The sequence below is a fragment of the Fukomys damarensis genome, unplaced genomic scaffold (assembly GCF_012274545.1).
Source record: "Fukomys damarensis isolate Sample0158 unplaced genomic scaffold, DMR_v1.0_HiC HiC_scaffold_23, whole genome shotgun sequence".
Taxonomy (NCBI): Eukaryota; Metazoa; Chordata; class Mammalia; order Rodentia; family Bathyergidae; genus Fukomys; species Fukomys damarensis.
Window position 1 is genome coordinate 61,892,058 of NW_022900935.1, and position 19,144 is coordinate 61,911,201.

Here is a 19,144-nt window from a genome sequence, read left to right on the forward strand (position 1 = left end):
TGAAGGTCCTCAGAAGGTGAGCAGAAAATGGCAGAAGTCAGAAAGGCCCTTCCTAAAAAGGAAATCTTTGCTGCACTAATATCAGACAGAAGGAAGAGCAGACATCAGAACACTGTACTTTCAATGAAGCAGCTTTTGGAGGCTCACCAAGATACAAGGGAAAATGTGATGGATACTCCCAAACACCTCCAGAAGGGCTAGCCCTCCATCTCTGACAGACCCAGGACTTGCCAGCTCCCACCACACATATATTCTGGTGAGCCTTTTGAAGCCACAAGGAGAACTGGCTGAAAAGCAGAGTGTCTCCTGCTCCTGGGGCCACTGCCCCCACTCCATCTGGACTCACAGATCCCAGCTTTGTCCTTACCTCAGGTAACCATTCTGCAGGCGAACAAGGGCTCAGGATCCCACACCTAAGCCTGCCAAGACCTAAAATACCTTCTCTTTTCCTTCCCACCAACACGGGCTTCTTACAAAATTCCACCTGCTGCCTCCCACAAACTTTCTAACTAAACCATGGGTCTTGACCAAGTGCAGCCAGTCCCACACATTTATATTTCATTACAAAGGGGAAAACTTGGGAGGCTGCAGAAACCCTCAGTCAATGGATAAAGGTACACTGTTCAGAGGCACACAATCCAAGCCCTTATTTGTGTTCATCTTCTTTACCAAGAAGAAAAGCCAGTTCTAAACCTCTGCACGACACTGTACACATTTGTTCCCAGTGTGCTCAACGAGAAAGCCTGTAATATCCAGCCAGAGCAACGCCACTTCAAGAATGTCACAGCAGATGGTGACAGGTTTCTTACCCTGGTATGTACTTTGCACAATGCCAAACATGTTCCCGCTTAAAAATAAAGATGTAACCATTTTTCATTCTGCAGACTTCAAAATCTGTAAGGAAGTGAGTAAAACTATCTACAGGGTATTACTTTAGAGCTATCGCACCCCATGTCTTCCTGCTAAGACTTCAACCTAAAACTAGTCTGCACAATCACCTGGAACACAGGAACAGAGTAATGGGGCACAAGCTAACTTAAGGTGAGTCATTTCAGATGCAACCTGAGAACTCAATGTCTTATTGCAGCACCACTATATTTACTTCTATGTGGCCTATTTTCCTATAAACAATTACCATTTTAAATCCACATAGTATCTTATGGCTTTATATGTTTTTCCATGTCCACTTTCTGAAAATTGGACAATAAAGCTAAACTATGAGCCCTGCATATTTCCTGACAACGAACTGTTCCCTCCGGCTTGCAGATGAGGTACAAGATTCCATGAGGGTAAATAAGACATTTAAGGTAAGCTTCTCCCAGAGAAGAGGGAGGCCAGTTCTCACTTGCTGTCCCTGCCTAGACCTCAACTCTTTATTCTCCTACTGAAATCTACAAATTCAAATGCAGCCAGTATTTGCCAAGCATCTGCCACAGAAGCAGCCTGTGCTAGGGGCCAGGGATTTAGCTCAGTGGTTCTGCCACCTGCCTTTAAAGTGAAAGGTCCCCAGTTTGATCCCCAGTACAAAAAAAAAAAAAAGCACCCTGTGCTTGGAGCTGGGATTTAAATAGCTCCAGTCCCTGCCCAGTGGACAGGACCAGGTAAGTGGCCACTCAGTCACAGCAGCCACACACATCAAGGACTCAGGAAACACCAGGACATGCCAACAGGCTGCAGAGATGCCAGCCTCTGAGCCAAAGCTTAGGACCAATGATCTCCCCAAATAGAGAAGCAGAGGGAATGGACAGTCCCGGTCAAGGTAAGGAGCCTGGGGACGGTGAGCACACCACATGTCAGGGCTTGGGGATGGGCTGCCCAGGGAAGACAGTGAAGGGTCTGTTTGTGAAGGGCCTTGGTGCCCACACCAAGAAGCTTGAGTTTCAACCCAGAAAGAGGGTCAATGGCAAATTAAGGGGGACTGAACATTAAAAAGGTAAGACTAGGGCCAGGGACTTAGCTCAGTGATGCCGCACAAGTGCAAGGTCCTGAGTTCGATGCCCAGTGGGGCCAAAAAAAAAAAAAAGAAAAAAAAAGAGATAAGACCAAAAAAATAAAACCCCAATTCATGGCAATTAAAGAAAACAGCACCCCATTGACTGCATTGGTTAATTTTCACTTACAGTTCTGGCCCGAACATGGGAGGAGGTAGGCACCAGGTAAAGGTGGAAACAAAGGGTAACACTTTCAACTTGAGGACTGTAGGTCTGAGATTCTACAGCAAGAAAGAATCTGACTTCTCCAAGAACATTCTCAAAGACCCTCATCTAACCTCTATTAGGCGTGAACTCCAGGACTGTGAACCTGGCAGAAGCAGCTCTGAGACACACCAAGCTGACTTGCGCTGCTCCCTCCCCTGGGAGCTTGGGGACCCACTGAGGCCAAGCATGCGCGCGCGCGCACACACACACACACACACACAGGGCAGCCACTGCTGACTTTTGAAGTTTCTAGCCAAGGACATGTGACCTGACTCAGCCCTTGAAGCGACTGTTGAACCACATCTCCTGGGTGGGTCTGAAGCCAGGCTCACTAGAAGGACCAGCAGCAAGTTAGCATAAGAAAGTGTCATGGTGACCACCAGTCACTGCTGCCCCTCCAGGAGCTCTAGCATCTACTGTTCTGCTTTATCATGACTATGTCCTCAGCCTTGTTCCCTCTGAACTCAAGGCCTTGGCTAGCTTGGACTCCCCTTTCAGATACAAAATTTCCCAACTGGGCAGTTCAGCACTGACCTGACATCAAATCTCATTACTGTCCCCTTCCTCAAATGCAAAAGGATTATTACAAACACCTGTTTGTCTCTCTCCAAAATCTTTCACATGTGACATAGCTTTCTAAAGTGCCCCCATGGACACTGTCCAAGGTAATCTGTGGCTCGGGGAGAGACATGAAGTTTGAGGTCAGGTGTTACCCTTAACATGTAACTGAGTTTGTATCTCTCATATCAGCCGTGGGCTCCAAAGGGTTAAATACACATGAACCAGAGAAAGAAAAGCATGCAAGGGACTCCTAGAATTTATTGTAACTTTCCTGAAATCTACTTTGAAATGTAGCCTCATTTTTATTTCAAACGTATTCTTATCATTCATTATGAGCTACAAGCCAGCATATACTTTGCTCTAGCTTGTCCTACAGCACTAAAACACCAAGGTCAAGGTGTCACTGTGACATACACATGTCCACTTGGCTCTTCTGCCCTTAGCCCGGCCTTCTGAGCTCATCTTCAGCACAACCTTTGGGGTCAGAAGCCAGAGTCGGTCATCTCCTTACTCACAGCTTCCGGATTTACAGTGCGGGCGAGGTGAAGCTTTGCAGGCCCGGAGGCTTCCACCTTACAACGAAAGAGGAAGGCCAAGTTTCCCCTTAGCTACATTTAACAAAAGTTACTAGTATTTATCCCAAATCTCACTGGTACTTTCAATCTAGGCTCTTACGTGTTACTTTTCAGCTCAGGCTCATTTTAGAGGCATGCAGTTCCCAGACCTCCTGACCCACTGCTACTGAGAGAGAGGAAGAGTCACCCAGCAGGAGGCTGAGCACCACCAAGAAACACCCGCCTTGGAGCTGATGGGACGGGGTCTTAAAGGGTTTCAAAACACACTGTGCCCGCTCTGTCACACACACATCCCCGCCTCAGCATGCCAACACTCAACACTCTGCACTCTTCCTCCTGAAGAGAACAAGGTAAAAACCAGAGTTAGGGTTGTTCCTTAACTCCTCCCCAAGGGCCACCCTCCCAGGATTTCACACAGGAATAGAAGACGACCCTCAGAACTCCACTCCAGGCGCCTCAGGTCACCTTGGTCCTGGTCTGGGGCTGGTACTCACCATCCTCCGCTTCAGTTTTAAGGACCATCTTGCACTCCAATAGGACACAGAAAAGTCTCGTCTGTCTGAGCTTGAAAGTCGCAGCTAACTCATGGCCAAATTTGCAGATTGGTTGGGTGGGGCTGTCCAGTCAGAGGGACAGCTCAGAGCTGCTTCCTGAACTGACGGAGAAATGGCTGGCCACGCCCAGGCCAATCAGCCTGTTGCCTCCAAGGAGTCAGTCACTGCCACCGCCTAGTTCCTGAAGTCAAGCCCAAGCCCCACCTCAGCGGCAGCCACAGCACTTGAGTTTTTTTCTGACTCACCAAAGCAAAGGATGGCGCTAACTGCACATTTCCTCTTCACTTTCCAGCACTTTCTTAAAACACAATCACTCAAAATTGTTCCTCTCACGATGAGAAGAGCACATTTCCCAAGAGGGTGACTAAGATCACAATTATTACAATATGTTATGAGGTCATACGCTAAAAGCAAAAGGCAGGTTTTAGAAGCAAATAAATAGATAAATAAATAAATATCCAAGGGCCAATCTCTCAATCAGTGTAAGTTCAATCTTATCTCCATTCTGATTTCCTTTATCTTATTTTCAACTGACACATAACTGGACCTATTAATGCAGTACAGTGAGGTTCATACATGTATACAATCGCGGGCACACAGTGGAGATAACCGGCAGTTGGGAAACCGAACTCCCTCACCTTTCTTTATAATATCTGTAATAACCTGTAATCCTATTTAACACTATTTTGTATCTGCCCCTCCCCCGGCCCCTCCTAACCTCTGGGGACCACTATTCTACCTAGCTTCCACATGCGTGAGAACATACGGTATTTGCCTTTCTGTGCCTGGCTTCTTCGACTAACATAATGCCCTCCCGTTTCATGCATGTTGCCATGAATGACAGGATTTCACTGTTCTTATGGCTAAGTCATGTTCTATTGTGTAACTATACCCTATTTGCTGGAGCCGTTCTCTGTTGGTAAACACCTCCGTTGATTACATAGCTTGGCTGTTATGAACAGTGCTGCGATATATGCCCCACTTTGGGTGTCTATTTGGTACACTGCTTTCATCTCCCTGGGATACATACCCAGAGGTAGGAACAGCTAGCTTGTATGGCAGCTCTATTTTTAGTTTTTAAGGAATCTCCATATACTTTTCCATAATGCTGCACTAATTTACTTTCCCATCAAGGCTGTATTGGCTTCTTTCTCCACATTCTTGACAGAATTTGGTATTTTTGTCTTTTGATAATAGCCATTCTAACTGGGTTGAGATGATTATTTTACTGTTTATTTGCATTGTCCTTATGATTAGTGATGTTGAGTATTTTTAATTTAGTTAGCTGTTTACACATCTTCTTTTGAGAAATGTCTATTTTGATCACTTGCTCATTTGGGGGGGTACCGGGGATCGATACTTGCTCATTTTTAAATTGGATTATTTAGGTTTTATTTTTGTTGCTGAGTTTTCTGAATTCCTTATATACTCTGGATATTAGTTCCTGAAGAGTTCACAAATATTTTCTCTTACTCAGTAAGTTGTCTCTTCACTCTGTTGTTTCCTTTACTGTGCAGAAAAGCTTTTTAGTATGTCATCCCATTTGTCTATTTTTGCCTTTAGTACCTGTGCTTTTAGGGTCTTATCCAAAAAATTACCTATAACAATGTTTCATTAATGTTTCCTCCCCCCTCCTTTTGGTTTTTTTTCCAGTACTGGGGATTGAACTCAGAACTTCGTGCTTGCCAGGAAGGTATGGTGCCACTGAGCTACAATCCTGGCCCTCCCCTATGTTTTTTTTCTAGCAGTTTCAGGTCTTACATTCAATCTTTGATGCGTTTTGTTTTTTGTTTTGGTTTTTTGAGACAGGGTCTCACTATGTAGTTGAGACTGACCTGGAACTCACTCTGTAGCCCAGGCTGGTCTCGAACTCATAGCGACCCTCCTGCCTCAGCCTCCTGAGTGCTGGGATTACAGGCATGCGCCACTATACCCAGCCACTGTTCCATTTTGGATTGATTTTTTTATATGGTGAGATATGGCATCAAGTTCCATCCTTTTGCATATGGATATCTGGTTTTCCTAAAGCTATTTATTGAAGAGATTGGTCTTTCTCCAACTTATTTTTGGTGCCTTTGTCAGAAGCAGCTGCTTGTAGACGTGTGATTTCTGGCTTCTCTATTCTGTTCCATTAGCCTTTATGTCAGTTTTCATGCCAATACCATGCTGTTTTCACTACTATCTCTTTGTCGTAGGTCTTAAAGTTAGATGTTGCGACATTTTCAGATTTATTCTTTTTGCACAGAATACTCTGATGATTAAGGGATCTTTTGTGGTTCCATATGAATTTTAGTTATTTTTTAATCTCTGACAAGAAAGCCATTTTTTCAGTCCATGTTCATTTAAAATGAATACATCCTTGGAAGAAGTAACAGTGATCTAGAATCAGATTAAATTACAGTACTTTCTAAGAACAAGTCAAATAAATTGCTTGCCTGGGGTTTATGTGTTGATTGCTTAATCTGACTACAGTAAGCCAAGTTGCTCTTAACTGAAATGATCTCTTTTTTTCATTCGTGAGACAAGGTCTTGCTGTGTAGTTCAGGCTGGCCTTGGTTGAATTCCCTATGTAGCCCAGGCTGGCCGGGAACTCAGCAATCTTCCTATCTCAGCCTGCTGAGTGCTGGGACTACAGGCATGCACCACCATGCCTGGCCAACTGTAATGATCCCGAGGAGCAGACTAGCTACTGGATTTTGATGGTGACTATTTTCAATCTGTAAGTCTCTTTGGGTAGAATCTCTTATCTAATTGCTAATGTGTTGCAATCATAATGTTCTTTCTGCATAATTTTATTATATTGATAAGTAAAAACTTATGGTTAAAAATTAGAAAATAGGACCAAGGATTTAAGCTCAGCGGCACAATGCCTGCCTTGCAAGTGCAATGTCCTGATTTCTACATGTGGTACTCCCCCCAAAAAAGTAGAAAACAGTAATAAAGATAAAAAATACTTTAACCCTGTCCTCTAGTAATAAACACTGATGACACTTTATTTTCCAGATTTTTATTGCCTATTTTATATACAAAGACACACACACACACACACACACACACACACAGACACACACACACACAGGCGCACACATAAAATTTCTCACACAGGAAAAATACATTTATGACATAATACATACACAAAATTGGATATTCTGCATGCTGTTTTATAATCACCTTTTTCTTTGTAACAAACATTTTTTCCACACTTATAAATGGACATCTATCACACTTTTTATATTCAGAGTCTAAGGTAATACAGACTAATGTAATATAGACAACCCTCTAAGACTTTCACATGGTTTCCATTTTTCTGCTAATCTCAATACCCATGCGCACCCATTTGGGCACATCCCTTTAATTATCTCCAAAGGAAAATTCTTAGAGGGCCAGGGATTTAGCTCAGTGGTTCTGCCATCTGCCTTGCAAGTTCAAGGACCCAAATTTGATCTCCAGTACCGAAACAAAACAAAAATTCTTAGAAGTAAAACTGTAGAATACAAATATAGCTTCTCATGTGTTCTTGGGAAGAAGTAAGGGACTGTGTAACTTATTATTTATACTGGTGAGTAACAAGTAAAAGGAGAACAAGTGGTACCTGAGGCACTGTCACTGTGAGGTGACTTGCTCGGTGCCTAGGTTGGGCCCAGACTGATCAGGCTTACCCTCTGTAATGGCGAAAGCCCCCATGGGATGAATGCCCAGTCCACAGATGTGAACAATGGCACCCAGAAGGGCTGTGGAACTTACCAGAGGTCTAGAGCTGGCCGCACCCTGCCCTGGCCAGGTCCCCATTACTGAATGAGACGCAGGTGTGTCAACCGTCTCCAGGCACGCTCTGAAGGTGACCGTGGTGCTGAAGTGCCTTGGGGACAGTGGCTCCGTCCCACCTTCTTCCTCAATAACATCCTCCCTCTCTCCCTCTCTCTTTCTTTCTCTCTCTCTCACACACACAGCCCAGTCCTTCAGTCCCCCTGTGGCCACTCATGTCCCCTCCTGTTTGGGCCCTGTGACTCGCAGCTTCTGCTCCACATTTTGTTGCTCTACTTTTGGTGTAATTCCCAGTTCCTGTTCTCAAGAGGGAATTGAAGTAGCCCATGTAAGAGCTGTCTCCCTAATGGGCTCAGCAGGCTATTTACAGGCTTGGCTGGACAGGGTTGTGCCATAGCAGAAAAACTGCCCCAGGGCCATGTGAGCCAATTTCAGCTTCTCTTGAAACCTTAGTGCTGCAGGGCAGACCCACCCACACCAAGCTGTCCTTCGCTTGATTTGTTTTTCTCAAACTAGAACAACAAATAACACTGTATACTAAAAAAGGAAATAATGAATGAAGAGGTATGTCTTAAATTCCTTAAAATAAACATTTAACTACTGAAGCACCAAATGTGTTTGACTCACTCCTGGGGAAAGTGACTGCATGATTTATCATCCACAGGGAGACATTTCTGAAATTAAAGGTGGGTATCATTAACAATTACATCACCCTACCAGCATGCACTGGGTCTGTCCACCACCAACCAGAACGTATAACCACCTTACTCAATGTCAGTGCCAAAGTTACAGAAGATTGCCAGGCACTCATTTTTTTTTTCTGCCCCCCACTCCGCCGCCATGTTGAGAAGTTTTGCAATATACTTTGAAATAACTTTTAAAAATACAAGCATATTACAAAACAGGATCTGAGCAAATGACATGGGACGGATACTGGAGCTGGCACAGGCCCTACAGAGAGGAAGAGAGTGCCTGATAGCTGCTCATACAGAAACCACGTCAGAGCACTCTGAGGCAAGAGGTTGTTTTTTTAAAATAAATGTTATTGCGTATACTTAAGTTATACACTATGTTATGGAAGACATATAGGTAATAAAAAATAAAAAGTTCACTACCCCGAAGCAAATAAACACATCCCTCAGCTCACATGATCATCCTTTTGTCTCCATCACAAGAACCACTAAAATTTATTCATTTAACATGAATCCCAAACAAAGAATGATCTGATCACCAGCAGGGTGCATGCTGTACAGATCTCTAGACATGCTCACCCTACATACAGAGGTATTCTGATTTAAAATACTTTATGTTTAATGCTTCATGGAGACTTAATCCTTTGCTCCAAACTCTCCTCCCAAGGACAGATGAGGTAAGAACATACAAACATGGAGTGTTAGAGATGACACCAGAAGAAAAATGTCAGGAACGTTTCTGTAGTATTCTGGGAAAAGTTTGTTTTTAAGCCTGATACTTGTATCAACTACAATCCCAAGAAGCAAGAGGATCACTGGGAGTTTGAGGCCAGCCTAGACTATACAGTAATACTTTGTTTTGTTTTGGTGTTTTTTTGAGACAGGGTCTCACTATGTAGTTGAGACTGATCTGAAACTCACTATGTAGCCCAGGCTGGTCTTGAACTCCCAGCGATCCTCCTGCCTCAGCCTCTTGAGTGCTGGGATTACAGGCGTGCGCCACCACGCCCAGCTAATACAGCAATACTCTGAGAGAAAGAGAGAGACAGACAGGGGAGTGGAGAGAAAGGAAGGGGAGATACAAAACTATTTTAAGACTTAGTACACATGAAAAAGATAACATTATTTCCAAAACAGTTGTTCCCACTTACCGGTCTTCAAAAGTGCTACCCTTATCATCACTTCATATCCAATACAGACTATCATTTGAAACATTTGCAGAAAACACAAAAAGTGTTGTTTTAATGTTCACACTTCTGATTATCAGTGATGTCAGTGATGTCAGACGTTGTGCTTATTTAATGTGGACATGCGTCCTTCCGTTCACGACACTTAGAAACAAAATGCTACATTAGTAAAACCTACATTAGTAAATCTACATTAGTAAAACGATATCCCTGTTGGAGGAAATAAACCATATAACAACATATGGATTGTAAAATTTCATTTTTTTCTTTAAAAATGAAAAAGAAGCTTGGAAGAGCATACAGCAAACTCCTCTCTCTGGGTGGTGGGATTAGAGTAACTCCCACTTTGCTTCCCTCCACTGTCCACTCACTGGACAGTGACAGACCCGATGGCCCCTGAGACCAGCTGCCCCAAGCAACCCTACGCAGCACCCCCGCTGTAACCTGCCACAGCGCTTCTGCTGCTGCACAGTCCCAGCATCTCGTCCTGGGGTCCAGACCCCTCCCAATCTGACCCCACTGCTGCTCCAGCCTTGACCCTTCAACACTTGGCTTGTTAATTTTGTTTTTGTTTTTTCCTTTAATTAAAATTACACACACCAAAAAAAAATTTAAGCAAATAGGCTTTTTAAGGCTTAAATCTGAAAAACAACAGTTTCTGCCTAACTCTAACCCTCCACCCTGAATCCTGCTTCAGTGAGACAGCCCCTTTGGATGCTCGCCCCGTTTCTAAATCCTCACACATTTTACCACCAACCCTTGACCTTTCGATTCTAGGACACCAACTGCCTGCTGCAGCGCCTCCCCACACACACACACCTCACACCTCTCTCGCTCCGCAGCCCTGCAGTTACATACGTGTATACTTCTGGTGATCCCATTATTTAGCATTTCCATAAATACTGCTTACACAGTGTACTGTGATTAAAATTATCACAAAGGCATTGTCTTTCTTCCTGTTTGCCTCGTCTGTCACTAACTGCCAAACTCTCTACTATAGCACAGAAGGCATCAGCAGGGCCAGTGTGGTGGATTAACTAATGGTCAACATGGAACACCCAGCAGAAATGAATCAGCGTGGTTTGCGTGTGGAAGGCCTACCAGAGAGAGGGTCACTGCCAATGGCATAAAAAAAGAGAACTGAAGGGAAGGAAGATAGTGGGCTATCGATTTTCTAGAAGCTTGCTGCGGTTGGTTTTCCTGAAGTAAGCTTGGCTGTTCTCCTCAGAGAAGCTTTAGTCCTCACCGTCACCGGGAATGCTGCTGTTCTCATGTGGGGAGCTCTGATCTTCACCTTCAGTGTCGCCTCCTGGCTCCAGTGCAGATCTCTCAGCCTGGTGGCACAGATCCTTCACCTGACCAGCACAGATTTTCTGGCTTCCACCACTGGTCTTTGGGCCTTCTGGGTACTGGCAAGCATGAGACTGAGCCCTGCCATGGCTGTAGGCCTCTGCCTGGACTCATTGAGGATATTGCCTTGGATTCTAGGCTTTCAACTGGACTTGTGCAGAACACTGCTGTGGGATCCATGCTCCTAGCTGGATTCTTTGGGTCTCTGGTGTGTGGTTAGATCTCTTGTAGTCCTCTGCATTTCACTTTTTGGGTGGATATCATAAAAATCCTATAAATTATGTGTCCTGTGTTAAATCTATTTCCCTTGCAAATCCTGACTACAACAGCCAGACACACCACATAGTGTGTGTTCAGGGATGTCCCTCCGGAAGCCTCCATATCTCTACACCATTCCGTCTGGTGGCTCTTCAGGTCTGTTTTCACAGCCACCATCCTGGGGACACCAGTGGCCAGTGTCCAATGCTAGATTCCATTCTTTGATTTCCATGTTTCTTTCTTGGATAGTGTGTTGGTTACTTCTCTCTTATTGCTGAGACAAAATATCTGACACCAAAAGTTAAAGGGGAAAGAGTTTATTTAGCTCAATGTACAGGTTTCCATCCATAATTAGCTGGTTCCAAGGCAGAATGACACATGGCAGAGGCAACAGCTCATGGCAGCAGAAGACAGCAAAAACAAGGGAATCTTGCATCTTTTGATCCTTGAGGCTGAAATAAACTTCAAACTCTACCTGAAAGTGGTTGCTATGGTAGTTTTAAAGGCCCCTAAAATAGTCAAAAAAGCTAAAAACAAAACCAAAAAACTTGAAATAAAGACATTGAATGAATGACTGCGAAGGCTCAATCTGTGCTGCCCTCTGCTGGCTAAAAGAAGAGACTGTTTAAAGGATAAAGCCGTTCTGCTAACAGGCAAGTCATGTTAAATTATCTTTTGAACATAATGCAGGAAGAAAGCAGGCAATTCACGTCTGGCTTGTATACTGGGCTCTCACTAGTGCTTATTTTTGTTTTTTTTAAGACAGAGTCTCACTATGTAGTTGAGACTGACCTGGAACTCACTATGTAGCCCAGGCTGGTCTCAAACTCACAGCAATCATCCTGCCTCAGCCTCCCAAGCGCTGGGATTACAGGCGTGCGCCACCACGCCCGGCCTAGTGCTTATTTTTGGAAACACTTTGTCAATCTCAACACCCCACACATATTAACTTGGGGGAGTAGGTAATAGTTGCTGATGAGAACTTCCATTGTCAGGCACTGATGCAAAAAAATATATGTATAGATAGATATATACACACACACTAAACAGTAAGTTAAACAGAATGTTTGAGCAGTGCAATGGGGAACAGAAGAAATGAGTAGCATGTGGTGGGTTTGGGGAAGGTCTGTAAGTATTAAATAAGGGGTCAGAACAGACATCACTGATACGACAAAATCTGAACCTCAATTACTTCCCCACCCCTCAGAATGCAGCTAGGCTTTTCTTTTCCAAGGTCCTATGATGTACAAAATATATTTATACTCTTCTATGAACTTATTTCTATTCTTCACCACAGAAACTAATGAAATTATGCAATATGAGATTTGATCACAAAGACCATTACTCCATAAGGAGGCCTGAGCTATGACCAATAGAAACTATGCAGCAACTATTCCTTGGGTCTTCTTAGGAAAAAGTCTCCCCATCTTGTGCCTACCTGAAAGCACCTTGTACACTGAGAACAGCCATCCTCCAACTGTTCGGCTGGTGTTTGTGCATATTTTACATATTATAAAAATGAGAAAGTGTATGCTGGTACTGTGTGCCCATTCAACAAAGAGTTGTTGATCTTTTCTGTTCACCCTAAACAGTGTCTATCAACCTGTGCTAAGAACCAGGTTAGACAGGTGCCAGGACAACAGAGATGACCAGAACACAGCACATCCCCCAAAACATGGTGGTTTCCTGGAGGACACAAGTGGTGGCAGCACCAACCTAAATGACTACGAGGCATGCTAAGGCCTTGGGTGCTCTGATGAAGGCCCAGGGTGCTCCAAGATCACAGACGGATAACATCAAAAAAATTCCTGGGAGAATGTTTGAGTAAGTGACCAAAGAAGGGTAATGTCTGGGGGAAATCCACAACTTTATGGTGTACTCTGGCAATTCAGTCGGCAATCTGGAGAGATCCGCACTGTGGCACCATCTTGGAGAATCTGGAGGTGAGCCTTTGGGGTAAGGAGGCTCTGTCTGGGACTGAAGAATCTTTCTAGACAGAGCTGCACAGCACAAGAGCCCTGGAGACTTGGCACTGCCTAGCTCCCCCAACCTCATCTATAACAGCCGCCCACTGTGCACCCATCACCCTGAGAGGCGCCTGCACTTTTTTTGGGGGGGGGCGCCAGGGAATTGAACTTGGGACCTTGCACTTGGGGGAGACAGGTGTCAGTACCATTGAGCTAAATCTCCGGTCTCCACCTGAACTTCTGTACTTACACGATGACATTTCTTTTCTTTTTGTGGGGGGTTGTTTTGTTTTTTTGAGACAGGGTCTCACTATGTATGTAGTGAGACTGATCTGGAACTCACTGTGTGGCCCAGGCTGATCTCGACTCACAGCAATCCTCCTGCCTCAGCCTCCCGAGTGCTGGGATTATAGGCGTGCACCACCACACCCGGCCTTCATTTCATCTTTACAAGAATCTAGCTCCATCTCTGACCTCCTCTGGTGAACACATTCTTAGTCCAGTTACTACACTCTTTGGAAAATAATGTTATGCCCAAAGTTCCAGAACAAATGTATCTGTTAGCTGCACCACAAATTCTCTTCCTCATCAAGGAACCTAGAAAAGGTTACATGTACCAGAGATGGCGGAAACACAGATTCAAAGGTGAAAGGATATGGAGTCTGAACAGAAAACAAGCTCCTCACAATGCCAGATGGCCTGGTAAGTTCTGTTAATGCTAGCTAGAGGGATGGAGGCTACTGTCTGAGAACTGATCAGGTAAGCTTTAACAGTTCGTATCAGGGCCGGGGATTTAGCTCAGTGGTGCTGCCACATGCACCACAAGGGCAAGGTCCTGAGTTCCATCCAGGTACAAAAAAAAAGTACGTAACAGCTTGCAAAGAAATACAGAGACACTTGTATAAAAATACAGAATCTCTTTTGAGCATCACAATTCCCTTGTGAAGCAAAGCCAGCCCGGACCTGCCAACAAAAGCCTACTCAATTCCTCTGGTCTGCCATGCTGCTCTCACCCTCACTACTTCCTTGGGACCCCTCCCTTTGAACTCTCCTCTGCTGCCTCCCTTCCCCGGACCTACACTGCTGCCGCAGAAACCAAGCAGACATGCACAGGCTTTGAGTGCAGTTTGACAAATGACATTTCTCCACTAAAACAAATTTATCAACCACAAATGTGAACTACATTCCAGGCTTTTTTATTGTTTTTTATCAAAGTACACTGCTTATTACATAAAGCAAAGATATTAGATGTTTCTCTTAGCTTTTCTTTTTAACAGGAGATAAAAAAATAATTTTCTCACTGAAATAAACTACATCATACTTAATTTCTTATGTTTAAATTACATAAAAGAAAACATGTTCTAAAATACTGCTGGAGAAAGAAGTGTAGAGCATACAAATTCAAAAGCTAAAAGTCCCCTTTGCTGACACATCCCAAGCCCACTGATGGCCTTAGTGGAAATCACTGTCAACACTTTCATACAATTCTTCCCACCATTTTTTATATGCAACAAACTTACCCATATTCAACTGCTGTGTAAGTTTTTTTTTCTTTCCTTTTTTTTTGGCAAGGGGTGCCGGGGATTGAACTTGGGTCCTTGTATTGCGAGGCAGGTACTGTGTAATTTTTTTTCTTTCCTTTTTTTTTGGCAAGGGGTGCCGGGGATTGAACTTGGGTCCTTGTATTGCGAGGCAGGTGCTGGAACCACTGAGCCAAATCCTCAGCCCTGTAAGTTTTTTCTATATAGCAGGTTAAATAACATGTGCTTGTATGTTTCCCTTTTTCCAATTAATGTATCTAAGAAATTTCCCTGTATCAGAGCAATCTAATTTCACTTTAGGTTGTTTCTGAGGGGCAGTACTAGGAACTGAACCAGGGCCTTTCCACTGAGCTACTTTTTTTTTTTTTAAAGACAGGGTCTCAAAAAAGTTTTCCAGGCTGCCAGGTGTGGTGGCGCACGCCTGTAATCCCAGTACTTGGGAGGCTGAGGCAGGAGGATCACTGTGAGTTCGAGACCAGCCTGGGCTACACAGTGAGTTCCAGGTCAGTCTCAACTACATAGTGAGACCCTGTCTCAAACAAACAAACAAACAAACAAACACACCCAACAAAAAGTTTTCCAGGCTGTGCTCAAACATGTGATCCTCCTATTCAGTCTCCCAGATTCCAGGAATGTATCACCAGGTTCAGCTCACTTTTGCCTTCTAAACGAATGCACCCAAAGAAAAGCCTATGCCTTATTTTGAATTTCTTCTGGAAAGGCTTTAAACTGTTTCCATGACTGCTACCCCACCCAGGCTGTCATGAACATTCTTTACCCATCTTTCTGCACCTGAGGAAGTGTATCTGAAAAGGAAAATCAGACAGCTGAATTACAGTCAACTAGAATGTTCATTTGACTTTTTATTTTGAATAGCTTTAGAGTGGCTGAAAAGTTTCAAGAACAGAGAGCTTCTATTTACCCTTCAGCCAAATTCCCCTAATGGGAACATCTTACATAACCATAGCACAATGACTGAAACTGGAAAATCAACACTACAACACTAACAACTAGTCTAGCAATCCTATTTGAACTTTGCCAGTTTTCAAACGGATGCCCTTCTTCCGGCCCAGGACCCACTGCGTTTAATAATCGTGTCTCTTTAGTCACTTCTAGTCTGTGAGAGTTCCTTAGCCTTCTTGCATTTCATGGACCTGACACATCTGCCAAGCTCTTCTTGTCAGTTAACTAGCAAAATGTTCTTCATTTGGATCTGTCTGAGGTTTTATCTGATGAGACTAACACCACACCATTTTGGCAAGAACAGTACCAGAAATGAGGTTGTGCCCTTCTCGGTGGTCACAGGTGCACAACGTTTATCTTTCTACCAGCGACGCTGCCCCTGAGCAGTGAGCACAGTTGGTATCTTGCTGGGAGATACTGAGCACACATACGTCCTGCTCCCCAGCCGTTCTGCCCACTAACCTCAATGCCAGTCGATGGCAGAGTACTTCCTCAGGCTGGTTCTTGAGTCTTTCAACGATCCTCATCATTTTGAGCACTTTTTCAGTCTCTGGCATCACAGGAATGCCCCAGCAGGCCTGCTCTGTATTTTCTCTCGGGATCAAGTGCTTCCCCAAGAATCCCCAGATCTTTTTAATGAAGAATGGTAGGTATTTAGATACTAAGATAAGGGTATGAGTGCCCCACCAGAGCAATCCTGACCGTAAGAGGCATGTTCCCCAGCCACCTCCTAAAAGACCACACCAGTTACTCCCACCACACCCTGTGCAGCTGTCCACCCCCCAACTTCACGTCACTCTTTCACATGTTGGTAATCGGAGGGCTGTTGTACATTTCTTTGCTTATTAGGAATACTGAAAGTGTGTTTACTGGCTGTTTCTTCTGTGAATTTACACTTTTGTCCTTTTTTATTGTTTGACTTTTACTGGTTTGTAGGTAGTCTTCCTATATTTTGGCTAGTAATCCTTTCCTTACATGTGCTGCAAATATTTTCTCCAACTACACCGCCTATTTCAACTTCATCTGACAGTTTTTTTGTCACACAAAAGATCACATATAATCTGTCAATTTCATTTGTTTTATGACTTCTGGGCTTAATGAACTACTGAACAAATTAGAAAAGTATCTGCTTTAAAATTTATTATATATGTGTGTGTATGTATATCTCATACATTTGACCTATAATCTACCTATACTTGCTTTTGTTAAGGTACAGAATAACAAAGGGATTGTAAACTTTTCTGTTTTGTGTGTTTGTTTTTTGAGACCGGGGCTCACTATGCAGTTGAGACTGACCTGGAACTCACTATGTAGCCCAGGCTGGTCTCGAACTCCCAGCGATCCTCCTGCCTCAGCCTTCTGAGTACTGGGATTACAGGCGTGCACCACTATGCCCAGCTGTCAACTTTTCTGAATGGGTAGTTGACAGTCATCACCACCTACTAAAATGATATGAAATGTCACCAGAGGCAGCAAGGCTCAGGGGTCAACTGCTTAGGTTTTGATTCCATCTCGCCCACATCTGAGGATATTTGTATCCAAACTGCTTGCTCTCTCATCAGTGTCTTACAGTTTTCTAACCTAGAAAATGGAAAGAAGTTTTTCCCACTTTATAGCATCATTGTGGAAGTGCTTAAAACAGTATATGCATTTAGTAACAATCCATATTAGCTATGATTATTATAAACTAAATTTACATGCAAACATCCTATCTAGATCAGTGATGTCCCTAAAAGTACAATTAGCCAAATGCATAGTTTGAAACTTTTGAGTAATCATATTAAACAACTAACACGACCAGGTAAAATTAATTTTAATAATATATTTTATTTAACCCAATATATCTAAGACATTATCATTCAACAATAATCAACATAAAAACTATCACACATTTTTCATTCTTTGTGTGTATTACACACTTGCAGCTCATTTGAAGTGCTTAAAAGTGGTTTACCACACAGGACAAAACGGGGCCGGACTACTTCATTGACTTAGTTGCACATTCTTTTGACCTTATAATACATGCACACACAGAAAAAGTATTCAAAGAACTGAATATCCACCCTTGATTGAGGAAAATCTTGGCAAAGAAGAAACAAAAGAACTTCTTTTAACTTGATTAAGGGTTTCTGTCTATAAGCAACTCAGAGTAAATACTATACTTTATGGATGTTGGTGAAAAATTTCCCCAGGGAAAAAGGCTGCCCACTATCAACACCTCAATTCACGCTATCCTAGAGGATTTTCTACCCCAATCTCTGAATCCCAGAGGAAATTAACCCCTCATGTTCTATTCAAATAGGCAAGAAAAACACTCTCAGGGGTTAGAAAAGGAAGAAGAAGAATGATAGCATTATTATTCAGTAGGTTTGACTGTCCATATAGAAAAGGTAAAAGAACCTAAGGATAAATTGTTAGACTCCTTAACAGACTTTAACCAGGCCGCTAGCTACAAAATCAATATACAGAGCACAATGTACTTCAATGCATTAGCAACCAACAGTAAAGTACCTAATAAACCACCACTAATGTACACAGTATTTATGGGGAAAAAATTCTAAAATCTTTACGGAAATACTTGAAAGAAATGGAGAAACAAACTGTGCTCACAAATACAAGGACCTGGCACACTAAAGACATTTCTTCCACATGACGTACAGGTTCAGTGGCATCACAAATCACAACCCCTGCACGTTTTACTTGTTTATTTTGTTATTCGATATTGCTGTACTTGCATCAGACAGGCCAACAGAACAAGATACAGAGCCCAGAAACACATCTCTCCAGAGAGAAACCCTTGACACATGATGGAGCAGACAATGCAGATCAGTGCCAAGCGGACTGGTTTTTCCATAAGTACTGATGGGGATGCAGATTTGCACATGAATACCAGGAAATATGAGTATGGAGGTTCACAGCAGCAATCTCAGTATTACTGCAGAACTAGAAACTACCTAAATATCCATCAAAAATAGAACAGGTGTTTTTCAATTGTGGTTTATGAGAACAGTGAAATACTTTATGTTGGTAAAAATGAACACACAACATGGACAAGACAAACCTCATAAACATTATACAGACCAAAAGTAACCTTCAAAACTTGGAGGGAAACTTTACTGGAAGAACTTTACCCTAAAGCCAAAAACAGCGACTATGGTCTAACCAAGACAGAGAAAATGAGAATAAAGACCTCTTAAATACCCTTTCTTAGGAAACTTCTAGAGAATGCGCTTTTCTTTTTTTTTTTTTCCCAAATTTAAGAACACCGAAAACAGGAAAGACGTGGGATGTGGGAAAAGGTGATCCCCCAGAGAGGTGTGACATGGGGTGGCCCCAGAATAACTCTGAAGAAAAGTCAAAACTTGAGAAAAATGATGAGTATCACCCAGAGGGACCAGAGTCAAGTGATGTGGTTAAGAAGACAGAGATATTACAAACAAGCATGAGGCAGAGATAAAGTGTGTCAAAAAAACAAAACAAAAAAAAAAACAACTAGTAATTTCAAAGAAAACCAGGAAAATGACAAATTGAGG

The 19,144-nt window shown here is 43.1% G+C and overlaps 1 protein-coding gene across 1 annotated transcript in view; it reads right to left on the minus strand.

Moving 5' to 3' along the window:
- Cyth1 (cytohesin 1) overlaps nt 1-3,990 on the minus strand; it is a 49,800-nt gene extending 45,810 nt beyond the window's left edge. The window contains exon 1 of the mRNA XM_010618507.3: nt 3,829-3,990. Within this exon, the coding sequence (XP_010616809.1) occupies nt 3,829-3,856 (28 nt within the window). The 5' untranslated portion in view covers nt 3,857-3,990. The remainder of the gene's footprint in view (nt 1-3,828) is intronic.
- Nucleotides 3,991-19,144: the final 15,154 nt, after the last annotated feature.